At 41.4% G+C, this 22011-nt stretch overlaps 1 protein-coding gene across 1 annotated transcript; it reads right to left on the bottom strand.

Annotated features, from left to right (window-relative positions):
• Positions 1-6575: 6575 nt before the first annotated feature.
• Positions 6576-16881, bottom strand: ruvbl2 (RuvB-like AAA ATPase 2). Its single transcript, XM_035781342.2, has 14 exons — positions 16784-16881; positions 16192-16246; positions 15985-16040; positions 15703-15844; positions 11780-11909; positions 11558-11624; positions 10993-11099; positions 10628-10721; positions 10210-10428; positions 9884-10002; positions 8222-8341; positions 7895-8024; positions 7415-7532; positions 6576-7059 (listed from the first exon to the last, which is right to left on the bottom strand). The coding sequence occupies exons 1-14, from the start codon at positions 16793-16795 to the stop codon at positions 7037-7039; spliced, it is 1392 nt and encodes a 463-aa protein (XP_035637235.1). The 5' UTR covers positions 16796-16881; the 3' UTR covers positions 6576-7036.
• Between the last annotated feature and the right edge of the window lie 5130 nt (positions 16882-22011).

The following is a 22011-nucleotide window of genomic DNA, read 5'->3' as shown; positions in this document are numbered from 1 at the left end:
TACAGCCTTATTCTAAAATGAATTTTCTCAGCAATCAACACAATCCCCATAATGACAAACGAAAACAGGCTTTTAGACATGTTTGCAAATGTATTTAAAAACATTTACATTCAGACCCTTTGCTATGAGACTTGAAATTGAGCTCATGTGAATCCTGTTTCCATTGATCACCCTTGAGATGTTTCTACATCTTCATTGTTAAATTCACCTGTGGTAAATTCAATTAATTCGACATGATTTAGAAAGGCACACACCTGTCCCACAGTTGACAGAGCAAAAACCAAGCCATGAGGTTGAAGGAATTGTCCGAGACAGGATTGTGTCAAGGATCAGATCTGGGGAAGGGTACCAAAAAAATGGCCCCATTATTCTTAAATGGAAGAAGTTTGGAACCACCAAGACTCTTCCTAGGATGCCAAGCGTCACATCTGGAGGAACCCTGGCACCATCCCTATGGTGAAGCATGGTGGTGGCAGCATCATGCTGTGGGGATGTTTTTCAGTGGCATGGACTGGGAGACTAGTCAGGATTGAGGCAAAGATGAACGGAGCAAAGTACAGAGAGATCCTTGATGACAACCTACTCCAGAGCACTTAGGACCTCAGTCTGGGGCAAAGGTTCACCTTGCAACAGAATAACAACCCAGCCATGACAACACAGGAGTGGCTTCGTGACAAGTCTCTGAACGTCCTTGAGGGGCCCAGCCAGACACCCGAAAAGGCCCTCATCCCCATCATTCGTAGGAGAAAGAAACAGAGTTTTCGTGGAAGGAGATCGTGGTCTTTATAAGATCAGATGACTGGTACGGCCAACGTACAATCGCTGGATAATAAAATGGAAGAACTAAAAGCACATATATCCTACCAACGGGACATTAAAAACTGTAATATCTTATGTTTCACCGAGTCGTGGCTGAACGACGACATGAATAACATACAGCTGGCGGGTTATACACTGTACCGGCAGGATAGACCAGCAACCTCTGGTAAGACAAGGGGTGGCAGTCTATGTATATTTGTAAACAACAGCTGGTATGAACTGCACGATATTTAAGGAAGTCTCAAGGTTTTGCTCGCCTATACATAGTGTGATCTACAGCTTATCATGAGATACTCTATCTACCTAGAGAGTTTTCATCTATATTCTTCGTAGCTGTCTATTTACCACCACAAACCGATGCTGGCACTAAGACCGCACTCAATGAGCTGTATACGGCCATAAGCAAACAGGAAAACGCTCATCCAGGTGGCACTCCTAGTGGCCGGGGACTTTAATGCAGGAAAACTTAAATCCATTTTACCTAATTTCTAAGAGCATGTTAAATGTGCAACCAGAGGGAAAAAAACTCTAGACCACCTTTACTCCACACACAGAGACGCGTACAAAGCTCTCCCTCGCCCTCTATTTGGCAAATCTGACCATGATTCTTCTATCCTCCTGATTCCTGATGTCGTGTCTTTGGCTATGCCGGATTAAGTGATATGACATGCTATTCTATAAAATAATTTCTCCGTAATTAATATTATCTGATTGAGCTAATCATGTAAATGTAATTAACTAGAGAGTCGGGGCACCACTAAATAATATTTATAGAGCTGTTATCTTCCGAATAAATTCTTAAAGACCTATAAACTCTTAAAGGCCAAATAAACTCTTAAAGACATCAATAGCAGTCAATATTAATAGTCAGCTTAATTCAGTCTCATCTGAAAGTTGTAAATTCTTGGTTATCTGCATGAACCCTGGCTAACAAGTTGAATCAGAAATATAAAATTGGGTTTAATTATTTATTTACTAAATACCTAACTAATCACAGAGAAATACACATACACATAATTAATCAACTCGATTACAAATTATGTCATAAAGGAATGACAGCTTGTTACACAAAAGAAAAGGGTCTGGGTTTGAGTGAAAGAGCGGGGAGACTGAGGAACAAAGGGTGAAGCTGTGCTATCGGAAATACAGTATCTTTTGCATTCTAAATTTACCGCCCATTTGGAAAAGGAAAATGCAATAAATATTTACTCTGAGCTGCGCTTCAGTAGGTTGGTGGTAGATGGAAGGCCGTGTTGCCAAACCGAGTCCTTTGAAGAATGTCTCTGCTGGTCAATTAGATACGCTGTAGTAACGTTGTTGTGTGGTAGACAGGATACTCTGTCTGTTCCTTCCTAACCTGCGTTTGCAGCTGCTGTTGCTAACTCAACGGCTAGGAGGTATCACTTCTGTAATGAATAAGAGTTCAAAGTTCATACCATTCGCAACCTAAGCTCACGCTGATGTTGCCTTTGTTCTGTGGTTATTATCTGAACCATTCTGACATCGGACCGTCGTCCTCACATCCTCGGAACAGGAGGTTATATTGTCGTCAAGGCCTTATATAGGAAGGGAGAGGAGGGCGTGTTTGAAAAGTTTTATAGCCCATGTCCCTTCACAGGGGCGGGCCACTGATTGAGCAGAGCCCTAACCTTATGAAAATCCAAATCTCACATTTTAGAAGCTAAAATCACATTTCATCCCATCACAAATAATTTCATATTCAAACATTTAAATTGAACAACAATTCCATGTGAATCCGATAACTCTGATGTGTAGACTTTCCACTATAGAGTTTGTCATCTTATCATTGATGAGAATGTCTCAGATGACAACCGAACTGACATCATATTCATTAAGTACCACCGCATATGTTCAATTGTTGGGATTACCAGAATATAGTTAATTTCCCCCCACCTTCTGATGTTCCCAGAATCTCTATGTTAACCAAAGGGGTTTGCAAATGTAACATCAGTAGGGTGGAGAGAGGAAAAAGGGGGGAAGAGGTATTTATGACTGTCATAAACCTACCCCCAGGCCACTGTCATGACACTGCTTACAAGAATAAATTAAAGCAGGAAGCACCAATGACACCAATGACCAAAAAATAGTCAGATGAAGCAGATGCTAAGCTACAGGACCGTTTTGCTGGCACAGACTGGAATATGTTCGGGATTCTTCCGATGGTATTGAGGAGTACACCACATCAGTCACTGGCTTCATCAATAAGTGCATTGATGATGTCATCCCCACAGTGACCGTACGTACATACCCCAACCAGAAGCCATGGATTACAGGCAACATCCTCACTGATCTAAAGGGTAGAGCTGCTGCTTTCAAGGAGTGGGACTTTATCCCGGAAGCTTCTAAGAAATCCCGCTATGCCCTCAGACAAACCATTTAACAGGCAAAGCATCAATACAAGACTAAGATCAAACCGTACTACACTGGCTCCAAAGCTCATCGGATGTTAATTTTTATTTTATTTATTACATTTTTTTATTTAACCTTTATTTACCTGTGCAAGTCAGTGACAATGCCGGCCTAAACGATGTGGCAGGGCTCGCAGACTATTACAGACTACCAAGGCAAGCACAGCCGAGTGCTGCCCAGTGACACAAGCCTTCCAGACGAGCTAAATAACTTCTGTGCTCGCTTCGTGGCAAGTAACACAGAAACATGCATGAGACAATTAGCTGTTCTGGACGATTGTGTGATCACGCTCTCCGCAGCCAATATGGGTAAGACCTTTAAACAGGTCAACATTCACAAGGCCGCCGGGCCAGATGGATTACCAGAACGTGTACTCCGAGAATGCGCTGACCAACTGGCAAGTGTCTTCACTGACATTTTCAACCTCTCTGTCTGAGTCTGTAATACCAACATGTTTCAAGCAGACCACCATAGTCCCTGTGCCAAAGAATACTAAGGTAACCTGCCTAAATGAATACCGACTTGTAGCACTCATGTCTGTAGCCATGAAGTGCTTTGAAAGGCTGGCCTTGACTCACATCAACACCATTATCCCAGAAACCCTAGACCCACTCCAATTTGCATACCGCCCCAACAGATCCACAGATTAACTATTACGGACTACAAAGGGAAACCTAGACGCGAGCTGCCCAGTGACGGGAGCCTACCAGACGAGCTAAATGCCTTTTATGCTCGCTTCGAGGCAAGCAACACTGAACCATGAACGAGAGCACCAGCTGTTCTGGATGACTGTGTGATAACGCTCTCGGTAGACGATGTGAACAAAAAACCTTCAAACAGGACAACATTCACAAAGCCACTGGGCCAGATGGATTACCAGGACGTGTACTCAAAGCATGCGTGGACCAACTATCAATTGTCTTCACTGACATTTTCAACTTCTCCCTGACCAAGTCTGTAATACCTACATGTTTCAAGCAGACCACCATAGTACCATAGTATCTGTGCCTAAATGATTACCGCCCCGTGGCATACAGCCTCGTTATGGTTATTATAACTTTTTTTGTTGTTGTGAATTTCCCCACTGCGCCACCTGGGAGGCCTATTATTACTTTTTATTATTACTTTTTATTTTAGTCTACTTGGTAAATATTTTCTTCTTCTTGAACTGCACTGTTGGTTAAGAGCTTGTAAGTTAGCATTTCACGGTAAAGTCTACACTCGTTGTATTCGGCACATGTGACAAATAAGTGTCACATGATTTGACTGTAAGGTCTACCTACACCTGTTGTACTCAGCGCATGTGACAAATTAAATTTCATTTGATACACCTGGGCAGTTTATGTCATGGAAAGAACAGGTGTTATTAATGTTTTGTATACTCAGTATGTTCTTATCTGTGTGCTATTTTCTTACTGATGTTCTTTATTCTGAGTCCTCTCTCTGTAAATAATTCCCATCATTACCATTCATGTTTGTGCTGACTGAGCCATTCACTGTGGAACGTTAATGGTTGATTTAAGAGTTGTACTCTTATCTCAGTGACACTGGGGAAACCCTATAGCTTACTACACACTTCAAGACCTACCCTTACCTCATCCTTGAAACCCCCCCCACACCCATTCACCAGCCTCTCTGCCTCCCTCCCTGCCATCTTGTCGGTCAGATGCCTTCCTTCACTGTCTCCCGTTATGCCCCCCTCCCTCCCAATAAATTTGTAGGCTCCAGGAGTATCATTTTTACTCAATTCCTCTTTCCGTTCAAAGCAGTATGGCCCTTTGTTCCGCATGGTTATTTTTTAACACACTGGCACCATATTCGATGTCCGTGCCCCCGCGGAAATCTAATTAGCGTCATAAAAATCCCCATTAAAAAAATTTAAACTAAAGATGTTTTTTTTTTTGCAGGGTGTCTCAACCCACCGATGTCAGCCTTCCACAGCGTAGTTAGTCAGACCAGGAGATATCCCGAAAATCGGTCTTCTGACGAAAATGTCTGTAGCGTTTTCTATGGAAAGAGTGGGTTCCATTTTGCTGTACGATTTTACTGTACAAGTGTCAAGGGACTCATTTGAAAGTAACCAGGTACCGGGCCGAAAATTGAATGGGAGTGGATGGGGCATTTCCACATCCAAAGATAAACGGATAGTAATTCCAGTTAAATTAGAAAAATCATGACCTTATTTATTTTAGATAAAGAACAAACTTCAAAACAGTTCTTTATTTTTTGACCGTTTTTCCATTTATGAATCTGTCATTCAATGCATTTCTATAGGCTTATAGTGTTAAGGCCATATTCAATGTTTCATTAAAAAAAAAACTTTTGGGGGATACCTGCAAGGGTCCTAAAAGTCTAAATAAAATAGCCAAATGATCCTCGGTTGGACTATCTTAAAGCATCCCTGTGTCCGTCTATCAATCCACAGTATCTCTGAAGGTAGTGGGGGTCAATTTAACTGCATGGGTAAACCTTATATACTAAGATCATGTCTTGCCTTTACAAACTGGATTACATGAACTAATGGATTCAATACTAACTTCATAGTTAGTACAGATTTAATTCAAGGTAGGCAATTTCCTTTAGAATGTTACCTAGTCTTGGCCCGTTATGGTCTTTCTCATATCACAGTAGATACTTTGCGCCTCCATCCACTTAATGTAATTAATCAATCATTAAATGCCAACACATGAATCAAAGGATAGACTTCCTATAATGAAGTGATAAAACAAAATCGATAGTAACATAATATATTATATTAGGACATAATGATTTTTTTTTTTTGTGCTAGGTAGCATTAGCAAGCGCTATTCGAATCTTTCTGCGCCAAAACTTCAGCATGTGTCATCCTTTTCAGGACTTTTATTTCTGTGACTGATACACATTTTCTCATGAGCTCTCATCTCTCTGCTGCAAACAGTGAGCAGTAGGTTCGGAATATCAAATCACAATATGTATTGTATCAGCCAGTACTTTTGTACATTTTATGAATTACATTTACTTTTGATACTTAAGTATATTTAAAAGCCAAATACTTTTACACTTTTACTCAAGTAGTATTTTACTGGGTGACTTTCACTTGAGTCATTTTCTATTAACGTATCTTTACTTTTACTGAAGTATGACAATTGGGTACTTTTTCCACCACTGGTATCAGCACCCAAGTACTGTGATAATATATTGTGAGGTCCACGGCAATTTCCAGCTCTAATGAAGAACCTGTAACGAGCCACAGAGGACCCTTGTGCTTCAGAGATGGACATGAGACATGGTCCTTCACTGCCATCTACAGTACAGATGCACAGACGAAAGAGGCAGTGCCAACTTCGGTCTTTGAGATACTAATTTTATTTCAAAATAAAAAATAAAAAGCACACCACATCCTGACGTAACAAAAGGGGTACCCCATGAGGCTAGCTTTGTAGTAGGGAGAAGGTGGATGTATTGTACATAGCACTTGAGGTCTTTGTGACAGAGAAAATGTATTTCTTTCAAATCAAAAACATTTCTCACCTCTTTAAAAGAACATTGCCAACATCTACATTGCCTTTGTTTCATGAAGTTAAGCGTTAACACTACATTTTAGGCAATTATATAAAATCTGAGGAAAAACAACATTTAATCAAAAAGTAGGTTTCATGTACATTTTAACTCAATGAAACAATAAACGGCATTTAAAGACAAAGCTAAGTCAACACAGTATCAGAGAAATGGAGTATGGCAACAAAACAAAAAACAGAAGAACTTCACAGGAGAACGTGCTATAAAAATTATCTGCAGTCCGTATCAATTAAGAGGTGTCCATTGTAGGTTCTGAAAATCAAAAAGAGATACAGTAAGAGTCACTATACCCATTACACCTGCCCTAAAAGTACATCTATGAGGTGCATTTCCCATAGATGTAGGTTAGGCATCTGTTCACGTAGTAGCATTTTATGACCTTGTCAAATGTTTTCACTGTAAGTTGACAACTTCTATCAAAGTTGCTTTAAGAATCCAAATGTCCACCTCACACAATACAGGAACTTCATCAGCTTTGGAACTGGGTCTAAGTGGAATCAGGTGTGTAGTGCTAGGGCAAAAACAAATGTGCACCCCTTTGGGTCCCCAGGACCAGGATTAAGAAACACTGCTCTATGACAAACAGACAGATGAACAGCAGACTCACGTGTTGTTTCATTGAAAAGGAATGAATCTTGGTACTCCTTCATGTACTGTGAGGATCTGGACTCGTCCAGGAAGAGAGAGTAGACCCTCTTAATGTCCTCCACCTGCACCTCTGTTCCCTGAGAGAGAAGCACAAACATTATCACACACTGGCAACTCCCAGCATCAACATAGAAATCGTTCCACAGCAAGAAAGCAGTAATCAAGGAGACTAGGGGTGCCCTGCCCAGCTATCTGCTAGTTCTGTCTTTCAATAAATGAATTATACTTGAATGAATATGAACTGCATTAAACAATGAAGCAGGTAAAATAAGGATATATAAGGAGAAACAAACATGAGAATGCATACTATGTGACTGTTTGGAATGCAGAGAGAATTCAGAGTAATTCTTACATCAGTGTGTGTATGGATGTGAGAGGCTTGGCTCACCCCGTGCATCAATAGGTAAGTGTGTATATGAATGAATTGGCTGAGACTCACCCTGCGCTTGCGACACACCAGGCCTGCGGTGCTGATAAGCTGGATGGCGTAACGCAGCGATGTCTCCTGGCCGATACGTGTCAGGACAGTGTGAGCCTCCTCACTCAGCTCCACATCCTCCTCCTCACACCTGGACAGGGACACAGAATAGAAACGGTGTTTCAGTCCAATATGGGAATAGGTTTTCATCCGGAATCAGCCTTGAACATAAGTTTCAATCACTTTGCAGACTGTCTGCAAACTTATATCATGTAAGTCATGGTGCAGCTTGTTTGTTTGCTTGCTTGCTAAAGCACTGGCTTGGAGTGTTAGAGGGGTGATTTTTACCGGATCTTGAGGATCTGCCGTGTCTCTTTCTCAGTGTAGGGGGAGGTAGCAATGATGAGGAGGCGGTCCAGTAGATCTATAGGGATACCATGGGGACTCTGGTAGTTGGTGCCTCGGATACTGACAGAACAGAGGGGTTAGAGAAAGTATTTACCACACATACGGTTTAAGGCCAAGGAAAGTTCTTGAGAAGCACTACTTTAAACGGACAATCTGCAGTCCAAACAAAGCGTTCACCACCCCACCTCGGTTTTAGTAAACAGCTGAGGGACGGGCCTGGAGAAATGGAACCAATCTCAAATTCAGGGCTATCGATTTAAGGACCATCCATGATATCATAGTTAACCATGTTTGAGGCTATACAGTGTTTGTTTATAATTTCACCGAGGTCGTTCTATATGAATTCAATCACTTTCTGACAACATCCCTATTGATTTGAAGAAAACCTTCCATACATATTTGCCTGTGGTAGAACTGGACGACATGGGCCCCGTTTTGTCTCGAGAAAACCAAACATTAAATTCTACAGTAACAACCTCATGGTTTGGAGATGCTTTGCTACCTCTGGAAAACTTTCCATCATTGAAGGAACCGTGAATTCTGCTCTGCATCAGAATTATTTAATTTAAATTTGTGCCCCTTTTCCCCGTGATATACAATTTGTAGTTACAGTCTTGTCCCATTGCTGCAACTCCTGTACAGACTCTGGAGAGGCGAAGGTCGAGAGCCATGCTTCCTCCGAAACACAACCATGCCACGCCGCACTGATTCTTGACACACTGCTCGCTTAACCCGGAAGCCAGCCGCACCAATGTGTTGGAGGAAACACTGTACAGCTGGTGACCAAAGTTAGTGTGCATGCACCCGGCCCGCCACAAGGAGTCGCTAAAGCGCGATGGGATCTGTAGTGACGCTTCTAACACTGCAGTGGCTTAGACGTCTGCGCCACTCGGGAGGCTCCATCAGACCTGATAACATTCACTGTAAAAAATCTGCTAAAATATTTTAAAAATCTGCAAGGGGGCAAATACTTTTTCACGGAACTGTATATGAACGAACGTTTTTAGATCATGGATGTTAATTTTTTTTTTTTTTTTTTAAATACAATTCAAGATATTCTAAAATAGTCAGATTACCCTGTTCAAAAACATTACAATTATATTAAACTGACTGTTTGTCTTATTCAGTGATGAAGACATGGATGTCTCATGGTAGGGTGGGGTATGCAAAATGGGTCAACTTTGAGCACTCCTGAATTTTTTGGCATTCAAGTCCAAAAAGTAACTTTCTGACCACTTCAGAAATGGGCAAACATGTATGGAAGGTTTCGTTCAAATCAAAAGGGGTGTCAGTCAGAAATGGATTGAAATCATCTATGATTGACCCATTGTTCACAAACTGTGGAGTAAAACAAGCTTATATTGGGTTCTAAACTAATGAGGCTAGACTTATTCTTCCAAGAATAAATGGTATAAACAGTATCATTATATAAACTTCTAAAAATGGATGAACCAATCACATATTGCCCCTTTAAACTACAGGCAAAATTATATTTTATCTTTACGCTGGTTCTAAACATGTCACCAACATGTTCTTTCTGTGGCCCATATCCACACCCAGATGATAGTGGGAGCAGTCGAAGACTGTAGGGTAGAAGATTACCGGGTGATGCCTCTGTTGGTGGCCATGATGAGGACAGGTGAAAGGTCACTCTCCAGGGCTCGGTTCAGGAAAGAGAAACACTCCATGTCCAGCATGTGCACCTCGTCGATGAACAGCACCTGGAATGACACAAATTAAGAACTCACTCAAGAAAGGCTTTGAATTGAACATTAAACACTTACTATTTCAGGCCAGTTTTCCAGGCATAGATTAAGTCTAGTCCTGGACTAAAAAAAACCCACTGTCAATGGAGAATTGAGCAAGCTTTAAGTCCATGACTAGGCTTAGTCTGTCTTGGATACCACCAAACACACACACACACTCACCCCAGGGATGATCTCAGCCTTGCCCTCCTCCCTCCACTCAGACACCTTTGCATTAATCTGTTCGCGGACCTCAGACTTGATCTCTCCGGTATCACCAGAGAACAGGGCCAGGAACCCCTGTGTACGGCTGTTTATGACATCTATCTCATGGAGGGACACTGTGTGCACCACCTCCTTCCTCTTCTGTAGCTCCCCCTCAGGACACTGGACAAACTGTGTCTGGAGGAGCACAACGCAAACCGTAGATTTTTTCTCTCTCACAGAAGCTATCATTAAAACATGAATCCTAGGCAATCGTAAATTCACTTTAACGCAAAGTCATGGTAGCAGTGCTGCTGACTATAACTCAGTGGAGCTTGATTCAATGTTCAGTTGTATTGCGCCACTGTAAACACAAGTGTCTAGGACCAATGTGTACCTGTGCTCCCATAGCATCGTAGTCTCTGGCTCTGGTGAAGGAGCGGCCCAGCTTGCTAATCTTCCCTGTGGCTTTATCAATGGTGATTACATCCCTGGGAAAGAGTGGGAGATCAGCACATTAGGTCAAGTCTTTGGATTTATAGAGCTGAATGAATGAACTCAACAAAGTCATAATACCACAGTGTGCAGAATAAAGATCTTTATCGTGTTCATTAGGCACCAAGTGAAGGAAAACCGACCAAACCGGGAGGGTCTACCCGGAGATGTCCAATAACTAATGCTGTTTTATTTGTTGTCTCAGTGATGAGTGTGTACTACAGCCCTTAGTGGATGATGTGTGTACTACACTTTAGAAGAACTCACCCTGCCTGAACTCGTTCTTTACTGAGGCTCTCGATCATCTTACTGCCCAGGTCATAGATAGTCTCCATCTCTGTAGTCTTCAGGGTCAGCTTACCCACTTTAGCACCCTACAAGCAGCAACAACAGGTTAGAAAGTGTACTGGGAAGTGGGAAAGATGGTATATGTGACAAAACATTTAGTTTGATACTTCATACTCAAGTGTGCTAAGAACTCTGCCGCTGTGTGATGAACACTGAAGTTTAAATAACGTATGAAACATTGTGTAGTCAAAAATATTCAAAGAAATCATATTACCAACTCCCTGAAATGAATATCCTTTCACGGTGATACGCATCTATAATAAGGCTGCTGCTGTTAAATTAAATACTAAGAGACCCGTTTCGCTCTTATCACCAATCTGTCTCTCTAAAGGATTGAGTCTTATTAGAAGACAATCACAGACTCAAATTCAATTGGACCATCAGTACATCTCTCCAATATACACCTTATGAGTATGACTCACACTAAACATAGGGAGACAGAGCACAGAGAGAGAGCCGAGAAGGGGGCTGAATCAAAACTCACCGTTCCAGTGGCTGGTCTGTCAATCTGAATCTCCACCACTTCTCCTTCAATGATCTCAGTCTCCTCTCTGCAAACACACACGCCATGAATATCAATTAATTTGAGAACAAAAACATACCAAAACGAAACACTAATGTATACTCCATTCCATTGATTGTTAACTTAAAACACGACAAATTCCCAAATTAGGCCAATAAAGTAAACTGAGAAGCCTGAACTCACTTGATCCGGACTCCGATGGCTTTCCTGAAGGCCTGGCTGAGGGCCTCGGTCTTGCTCATCTCCAGAGAGAAAATCTCACTGCCGGCCATGGCTGTGAAGGGGGTGTCTGTGCCAAGGGACTGGGCAATACCTGGACAGGCAATAGAGGGATCACCATCATCAACAGAGTCAAATAAACAGGTAAATCCAAATAATCTTCATCAAATCCATTTTGATGATGCTTAACTCAACATGAAGAAAAATGTTAGGACTTGAGTTAGCTTTTTAAAATGATTTGTGGTAGTGGAAGAAGTCTTCTGATTTAAAATTTGAAAAGCAGACTAAGATTTAACGCTCTATATAATGGGCTCTAACTAGTCGGGAAAGTGGTCAAAATGACAGTGATTTCTTTAATGTAGTCAATGCGGTTACAAAAACAGCTGTAACGTTTGATCGGTATAAGATATTTCTGTTATGATTTTAGATGTGAAAATCAGAGAAGTAGACTAAGATTCCACACCCAGTAAGTTTGTCAAACGTCTTGGGAAGGTGGTCAATGTAGCTGATGTGTAAAAAAAGTATTTTTTAAATATTTTTTTTTATACAGTGAATAGAATGTTGGTTGTCTGGGTGTTTTTTAACAATGAGATCTTTAGAACTTTTGAAGAAATCCCATGAATGTTGCCAAGTTTTTTTTTTTAGGTAGAAAAATGTAATAAGTTTTTAAATTATGTTATCAAACGTTTTAAAGCTTAAACGGTTTAAGAGTAGCGTGCTGAATAACAGTAAAGTCAGAAATTATAATTAAAATATTTAAAGTGGGGACTTTCTCTTTCGCAAGTACCATTAATGAAACAGAAAAAAAACAGTCATTAGAATGATGAGAAAGAAAACCAGGAACAGAATAAGTTGATGGAGAAAACATCAAATCAGACAGCTGTAATCAAGAGAGATTTAAAACTGCAGTAGGGCTGCCCCCAATTAGACGACTGGTCGATTGTTTGGATAGGTTGTTGGTAAACCGAGATTGTATATGTTTTACTCGAGCAGCACATACAAACACACACAGTTGAAGTCAGAGGTTTACATACACCTTAGCCAAATACATTTAAACTCAGTTTCACAATTCCTGACATTTAATCCTAGTAAAAAGTCCATGTCTTAGGTCAGTTAGGATCACCACTTTATTCTAATGTGAAATGTCAGAATAATAGTAGAGAGAATGATTTATTTCAGATTTGATCTCCTTCATCACATTCCCATTGGGTCAGAAGTTTACATACACTCAATTAGTATTTGGTAGCACTGCCATTAAATTGTTTAACTTGGGTCAAGGGTTTCAGGTAGCCTTCCACAATAAGTTGGGTGAATTTTGTCACATTCCTCCTGACAGAGCTGGTGTACCTGAGTCAGGTTTGAAGGCCTCCTTGCTCGCACGCCCCTTTTCAGTTCTGCCCACACATTTTATATAGGATTTAGGTCAGGGCTTTGCGATGGCCACTTCAATACCTTGACTTTGTTGTCCTTAAGCCACAACTTTGGAAGTATGCTTGGGGTTATTGTCCATTTGGAAGACCCATTTTCGACCAAGCTTTAACTTCCTGACTGTTGTCTTGAGATGTTGCTTCAATATATACACATCATTTTCTACCCTCATGATGACCTCTATTTGGTGAAGTGAACCAGTCCCTCCTGCAGCAAAGCACCAACACAACATGATGCTGCCACCCCCGTGCTTCAAGGTTGGGATGAGTGTTCTTCGGCTTGCAAGCCTTCGCCTTTTTCCTCCAAACATAACTATGGTCATTATGGTCAAACAGTTATATTTTTGTTTCACCAGACCAGAGGACAATTCACCATCTTTATTCCCATGTGCAGTTGCAAACCGTAGTCTGGCTGTTTTGATGGCGGTTTTTGAGCAATGGCTTCTCCATTGCTGAGCGGCCTTTCATTTTACGTTGATTTGGGACTTGTTAAACTGTGGATATAGATACTTTTGTACCAGTTTCCTCCAGCATCTTCACAAGGTCCTTTGCGGTTGTTCTAGGATTGATTTGCACTTTTCGCAAGAAAGTACGTTCATCTCTAGGAGACAGAACACGCCTCCTTCCTGAGTGGTATGAGGCTGCATGGTCCCATGGTGTTTATACTTGCGTACTATTGATTGTACAGACGAACTTGGTACTTGTGGAGGTCTACAATTTTTTTCTGGGGTCTTGGCTGATTTCTTTTGATGTTCCCATGTCAAGCAGAGGCAGTGAGGTTGAAGGTAGGCCTTTTTCTTGATATAGAATTGGTAGTTACAATGGGCCAAGTAGCAATGTGCCAAGCTGCATTGCTACTTGACACACTACTTGCTTAACCGGGAAGCCAGCCGCACCAATGTGTCGGAGGAAACACCTGGCAACTGCTGGCGACCGAAGACCGCTTGCATGCACCAGGCCCACCACAAGGAGTCGCTAGATTGCGATGGGACAACATCCCGGACGGCCAAAACCTCCCCTAATCCCAGACGACGTTAGGCCAATTATGCGCCGCCTCATGGGTCTCCCGGTAGCAGCTGGCTGCGACACAGCCTGGGATCGAACATGGGTCTGTAGTGACGCCTTAGACCGCTGTGCCATTCGGGAGCCCTGCGGAATATACACTGCTCAAAAAAATAAAGGGAACACCTAAACAACACAATGTAACTCCAAGTCAACCACACTTCTGTGAAATCAAACTGTCCACTTAGGAAGCAACACTGATTGACAATAAATTTCACATGCTGTTGTGCAAATGGAATAGACAACAGGTGGAAATTATAGGCAATTAGCAAGACACCCCCAATAAAGGAGTGGTTCTGCAGGTGGTGACCACAGACCACTTCTCAGTTCCTATGCTTCCTGGCTGATATTTTGGTCACTTTTGAATGCTCTGGAGAACGTTCTGCTGCCTGCAACATCCTCCAGCATGACCGGTTTGGCGGTGGGTCAGTCATGGTGTGGGATGGCATTTCTTTGGGGTCCGCACAGCCCTCCATGTGCTCGCCAGAGGTAGCCTGACTGCCATTAGGTACCGAGATGAGATCCTCAGACCCCTTGACAGACCATATACTGGTGCGGTTGGCCCTGGGTTCCCCCTAATGCAAGACAATGCTAGACCTCATGTGGCTGGAGTGTGTCAGCAGTTCCTGCAAGAGGAAGGCATTGATGATATGGACTGGCCCGCCCGTTCCCCAGACCTGAATCCAATTGAGCACATCTGGGACATCATGTCTCGCTCCATCCACCAACGCCACATTGCACCACAGACTGTCCAGGAGTTGGCGGATGCTTTAGTCCAGGTCTGGGAGGAGATCCCTCAGGAGGCCATCTGCCACCTCATCAGGAGCATGCCCAGGCGTTGTAGGGAGGCCACACACACTACTGAGCCTCATTTTGACTTGTTTTAAGGACATTACATCAAAGTTGGATCAGCCTGTAGTGTGGTTTTCCACTTTAATTTTGAGTGTGACTCCAAATCCAGACCGCCATGGGTTGATAAATTTGATTTCCATTGATAATTTGTGTGATTTTGTTAGCACATTCAACTATGTAAAGAAAAAAGTATTTATTAAGAATATTTAATTAATTCAGATCTAGGATGTCTTATTTTAGTGTTCCCTTTATTTTTTTGAGCAGTGTATTTTCTATGTGCACTATTTCTATGCTTCACATTCAAATGTTTTTGCGTCTTTTACTTTCAGTTTTGTACACCAGCTTCAAAACAGCTGAAAATACAATATTTTTGGGTACGAAAATATATTTAACAGTGGTTTAGATAGTACAATTATTCTCTACACTTCACTTGCTTGTTTAGTCACAAACTGAAATGAAGCTAACTATTATTAGAATTTTAGCAACCAGGAAACAGCATTGTGATTTCTGCATAGTGCATCTTTAACATAATAATATGAGCCATACCCATAGCGATGGCAGTTTTCCCAGTGCCAGGTTGGCCAGCAATCAGGACAGCCCTGCCAGCGATGTGGCCATCTTTAATCATCTCCAGGATGAGACCAGCTGCACGACGGGACGCCAGCTGGCCAACCATCCCCTGGGACACCTGGAGGGGGGAGAGAAGAGAGAAGGAAGAGAATGAGAAGCAGGTCAGATGATGTAAGGGGGACAACAAAACATGGGCCCAGTGTCTGAGTGGTGTCACAGTAGTTTGAGAAAGGCTGATTGTGATTGTTAGTTGTTTACCTGACGAGGTTCCAAGGCATCATCCAACCCAAGCCCACGGATGTGAGAATGAGCTCCTAAAGGGGGAATACAAAAATGTAGTCACATCAGGTAAGAGGTGGAAAAACAGTGAAATATTGAGATAATGATTTAGATACTTGTCTAAATACAAGGCAAAACATCTCTGGACTTTTCAATTTACTAACGTTGTTACTTCGTGGCCCTTACCGATTCTCTCAATCCTGGTGATGTCACGGACTTCTGGAACCTTCGTCGTCGCCATCTGTTTCATTGTGATAACGTTTGAGTTCTGATTATTGAGGTAAGTTTGGGCAAGTAAACTAAAGAAGTATAGAAACGATGAGCTTAACTAGATATGTTCAGTCAATTGGTTGTCATAGTGATAGGACAACAAAGTTCGCCCAAACCGTAAACCGCTGGCCATTCAATGATAACTAACATTAGCTTTGCTAAGCCAACTGTCAACATTACATTGCATCTCAAGCTGGTAGTCAACTTTGCAGCAATAACATTATCTGCGCCATTAAATTAGTACACTTTTCCTATGTCGACTCCTAAAAAGGTACAATACCGTTTGCTAGCACGCTTACGGTTGCACGTTAGCTAGCTAACGGTAGCTAGCTAGCTAGCTTCATTCATATAACTTCCCAACACTATCATCCTGTTCAGGGCAATATCTGAGAAAGCGAAGACGTCTAACATTTTCGCATAATAAATGTAACACTGCTATTGTTTACGGTCTCAAGAAGAGGGGAGGACATTGCTAATTATTTTTTACAAATGCATGATGCCGACTCACCTGTGCTGCCATGTTTGCAAAAATGCGGCGCTTGCTGAGTGAGTGCGCAGAGACATTTCATCCGATGTGCCACCTGAATCGATGAGAAAGGTTCCGCGTGCATAACCACGAATTGGAGCAGGCGATAAAACATTTTTTTTGTATTCTATTTTCGACTATATAATTCACACGTCGTATAATAAAGAGTCGGTGCCAGTAATGGGTTGTGTAGTTAATACAAATAACATAAACACACCTCGAATAACATCTGCTAAACACGTGTATGTCACCAATAACATTTCGCATTGCTTGAGTAGGCCTAGGCTAATAATGCCAATGTTTATATGTGGCTTGCGCATATCACATTCGAGCGACGGGGTTTATATTCAGGCGTGAACGTCTTCATGTAGGCTACGAAAAAAATGTATGCGCTCTCAACTGTAATGCTGCGTTGAAAACAATTGGGAACTCGGAAAACTCCGACTTCAATGCTTTAAAAAAACTATTTTTTCCTAAGTTGCCAGTTGTCTTGAAAGCTCGGAAGTCAGAAATTTCCGAGCTCCCAGTTTTTCTTAACGTGACAATAGCACCATAAGACGCTCTGAATAAGAGCAGTGGTGTAAAGCACTTATGTAAAAGTACTTTAGAGTACTACTTAAGTTGTTTTGGGGGTATCTGTACTTTACTATTTATATTTTTGACAACTTTTACTTCACTACATTCCTAAAGAAAACAACATACTTTTTACTCCATACATTTTTCCTGACACTCAAAAGTACTCAATATATTTGGAATGCTTAGCAGGACAGGAAAATGGTCCAATTCACACACTCAACAACAGAAAATCTCTGGTCATCCCTACTGCCTCTCATCTGGCGGACTCTTTAAACACAAATGCTTTGTTTGTAAATGAGAAAATGAGTGTTGGATTGTGCCCCTGGCTATCCATAAATTCAAACAATTGTGCCGTCTGGTTCCCTTAATATAATCAATTTGAAATGATTTATACTTTTACTTTTACATTTGATACTTTAGTATATTTTTGAAATAACATGTATTCTTAGTTACAAGTATATTTAATTACAAGTATTTTTAAAACCAAATACTTTCAGACTTTTACTCAAGTAGCATTTTACTGGGTGACTCACTTTTACTTGAGTCATTTTCTATTAAGGTATCTTTACTTTTACTCAAGTATGACAATTGTCTACTTTTTCCACCACTGGACAAGAGCATCTGTTAAATGACTCAAATGTGTCTCTTCAATTTGAAAGTTGAGCTTTTCATTACGAGGAGTGCACAGTCACAGAGGTGGGAGGAGCAGTGTCTGTCAATCATAAGCTCCGCCCCTACACACTTCAGTATGCTTAAAGTCAGGGGTTGGAACCAGTTCAGGGCAGTGTTGCTATGTTTGCGATTTTCTAGACAAATTTGGATACGGGTGAACATGTATTGGTGCGTGTGGCGGGTTTTGGTGCTATTTCTAAGTTGCACCACAGCCGCATGATATTTCTCCAGTCAAAAGTTTGGACACACACATACAGTGGGGAGAACAAGTATTTGATACACTGCCGATTTTGCAGGTTTTTCTACTTACAAAGCATGCAAATGTATTACTTAAAAATCATACAATGTGATTTTCTGGATTTTTGTTTTAGATTCTGTCTCTCACGGTTAAAGTGTACCTATGATTAAAAAAATTACAGACCTCTACATGCTTTGTAAGTAGGAAAACCTGCAAAATCGGCAGTGTATCAAATACTCGTTCTCCCCACTGCATATACACACACACATACATACATACACACACACACACACACACACACACACACACACACACACACACACACACACACACACACACACACACACACACACACACACACACACACACACACACACACACACACACACACACACACACACACACACACACACACACACACACACACACACACACACACACACACACACACACACACATAAATATATACACACACACATATAGTTGAAGTTGGAAGTTTACTAACACTTAGGATGGAGTCAATAAAACTTGTTTTTCAACCACTCCACAAATTTCTTGTTTAACAAACTATAGTTTTGGCAAGTTGGTTAGGACATCTACTTTGTGCATGACACAAGTAATTTTTCCAACAATTGTTTACAGACAGATTATTTCACTGTATCACAATTACAGTGGGTCAGAAGTTTACATACACTAAGTTGAATGTGCCTTTAAACAGCTTGGAAAATTCCAGAAAATTATGTCATAGCTTTAGAAGCTTCTGATAGGCTAATTGACATCATTTGAAGGCCTACCTTCAAACCCAGTTTGTAGTCTGGTTCATCCTTGGGAGCAATTTCCAAATGCCTGAAGGTACCACGTTCATCTGTACAAACAATAGTACGCAAGTATAAACACCATGGGACCATGCAGCTCTCATACCGCTCAGGAAGAAGACCCATTCCTTCTCCTAGAGATGAACGTACTTTCGTGTGAAAAGTGCAAATCAATCCCAGAACAACAGCAAATGACCTTGTAAAGATGCTGGAGGAAACGGGTACAAAATTATCTATATCCACAGTAAAAACGAGTCCTATATATCGACATAACCTGAAAGGCCGCTCAGCAAGAAGCCACTGCTCCAAAACCGCCATTAAAAAAAGCCAGACTACGGTTTATAACTGCACATGGGGACAAAGATCATACTTTTTGAATAAATGTCCTCCGATCTGATGAAACAAAAATAGAACTGTTTGGCCATAATGACCATTGTTATGTTTGGAGGAAAAGGGGGATGCTTTCAAGCAGAAGAACACCATCCCAACAGTGAAGCACGGGGGTGGCAGCATCATGTTGTGGGGGTGCTTTGCTGCAGGAGGGACTGGTGCACTTCACAAAATAGATGGCATTATGAGGAGGAAAGTTATGTGGATAAATTGAAGCAACATCTCAAGACATCAGAGGAAGTTAAAGCTTGATCACAAATGGGTCTGCTTGGGGTAATTGTCCATTTGGAAGACTAATTTACTATCAAGTTTTAACTTGTCTCAATATGTTGCATCAGATGTCCTGGCCTCCACAATCGCCCGACCTCAACCCAATTGAGATGGTTTGGGATGAGTTGGTCCGCAGAGTGAAGGAAAAGCAGCCAACAAGTGCTCAACATATGTCGGAACTCCTTCAAGACGGATGGAAAAGCATTAATCATGAAGCTGGTTGAGAGAATGCCAAGAGTGTGCAAAGCTGCCATCAAGGCAAAGTGTGGTAACTTTGAAGAGTTCAAAATCTGAAATATTTTTCAGTCACTACATGATTTCATATGTGTTATTTCATCATTTTGATGTCTTCACTATTATTCTACAATGTAGAAAATAGTAAAAAGAAAGAAAAACCCTTGAATGAGTAGGTGTGTCCAAACCTTTAACTGGTACTGTATATATTTCACTGTGACCCGCTGCTGTCTGTCAGGCAATGAGGCAGGCTCTGGCTGAGTGAGTGAGTGAGTGAGTGAGTGAGTGAGTGAGTGAGTGAGTGAGTGAGTGAGTGAGTGAGTGAGTGAGTGAGTGAGTGAGTGAGTGGTAGGGAGGGCCGGAGGGGTGTGTGTAACTATGTGTGTTGAGAGAGCACTACATCTATTGGTCTCCTCACGTGAGCGAGAGGAGACCAGTTGTAGGTAGACTATTTAGATTGTCACTCAGTCTGCTGAGTGGAAGACGGCTCATAATAATGGTTGGAAAGGAGTGAATGGAATGGCATCAAACACATGAAACCTATGTTTGATGTATTTTAACCATTCCACTCCAGCCATTACCATGAGCCTGTCCTCCTCAATTAAGTTGTATACCACGGCTAACGGCTCTATCCAGACAATATGTGTTGCATCACATAAGAATAGCCCTTAGGCGCGGTATGTTGGCCATATACCAAAGTCCCTTGTGCCTTATTGGTTAATCATAGCAGCCAAACTCGTTAAATCGCCACCCATTGATGGAAAATTATCTGTTGAGTTTAATAAGGGCAAGTTATCTTTTCTCTTGTGACATATTCAAACTCCTTTATTGCATCATGTGATAGCATGCAATAATTATTATTTTGAGGAAAAACAAATTTAGCTTCTAATGTCATTACAAGTTACTACGATATTCCTTTTTAATTGTCTCACTAACGTTATGGGGCTTTTAAATGTAAATGTAAATGTAAATGTTAAATGCTTTTTGTACACAGGTGTAAATCCCAGGGGGATGGGGGACCCAGGGGGATGGGGGACCCCCACCCCCAATATATCACTGTAAACATAAGTATGTACATTCAATAATATTAATAATATGCAATGAAAGCACTTGTGCTGATTGTAGACAATTAATAGCGTGTTTCTAAGTTTAAAAGATTGCGCCCCCAACATTTGCCTCACAATGGTTTGAGTTTGAGTCAATGAGAAAAGCTAGCAATGCAATGTAGTGTTCCTTAGCTGGCAAGGTGACAGAGTGTTCGTGTCTAGCTTCTGAAAGGCACTCAGTTCACGTGGCTAACATGAAGTTAATCCAGTCATTCGCACCATAGCGAATTCGTTTTATGTTGGCAGGGTTCACACACACAATGGCTGAATTTGCAGAGCTCTAGCCAGCAAACCAATGGAGCAAACTAAAGCATACATTAGCTAGTAAGCTAGCTAGCATCTATTCCATTTATGTGGCATCGTCAAATATAGAATCTTTGCTATCATCAGTTTATTCTGCAATCAGCATGCAGCTGTAGTACTTCAAGTCCCTGTGATAAGGTTAGAGATAAACTGAACTCCAAACTGAACAGAACTACACTCTTCTACCATTGTCTTAAATATGTTTAATGGTCTCGTAGCAAAAGCTAAATTGTTGCTAGGGGACTTTGAAGCACCTGTGTGCCAATCTTGGAATAAACTGACGATAGCAAATATTATAGCAAACACCACAGAAACGGAATTGGTGCTCGCTAGCTCTGCAAATTCAGCTATTGTGGGAAGCCAGCCAATATAAAACGAAAACATAAACTATATTAAAATTACAAAAGTTTGCATTGTGTAAATGGTGAACTCATACAGCTGTCAACCCTTGTCACTGCAATCTGTTTCACATTTGCTAGCTGACTAGCTAGCTACCTGGTAGATCGAAGCCCATTGTAAAATGATAGAAGATAATAGATGATAGAAGCCCATCTCCTATTGTAGATAACCTGCACACTGTGCGTGTGCAGCCAGGTAGAAAAATGG

Source organism: Oncorhynchus keta, chromosome 11 (genome assembly GCF_023373465.1).
Source record: "Oncorhynchus keta strain PuntledgeMale-10-30-2019 chromosome 11, Oket_V2, whole genome shotgun sequence".
Taxonomy (NCBI): domain Eukaryota; kingdom Metazoa; phylum Chordata; class Actinopteri; order Salmoniformes; family Salmonidae; genus Oncorhynchus; species Oncorhynchus keta.
The sequence above is the reverse complement of the archived record's forward strand: the minus strand, read 5'-3'. Positions and strand labels throughout refer to the sequence as shown.

What these genes read in the sequence shown, in the direction of transcription:
- ruvbl2 (XM_035781342.2), bottom strand. An exon ending in CACCAGGATTGAGAGAATCG is followed by an intron (nt 16,041 to 16,191) that starts GTAAGGGCCACG and finishes TTCCCCCTTTAG; the next exon opens with GAGCTCATTCTCACATCCGT. An exon ending in ACAGACCAGCCACTGGAACG is followed by an intron (nt 11,100 to 11,557) that starts GTGAGTTTTGAT and finishes TGCTGCTTGTAG; the next exon opens with GGTGCTAAAGTGGGTAAGCT.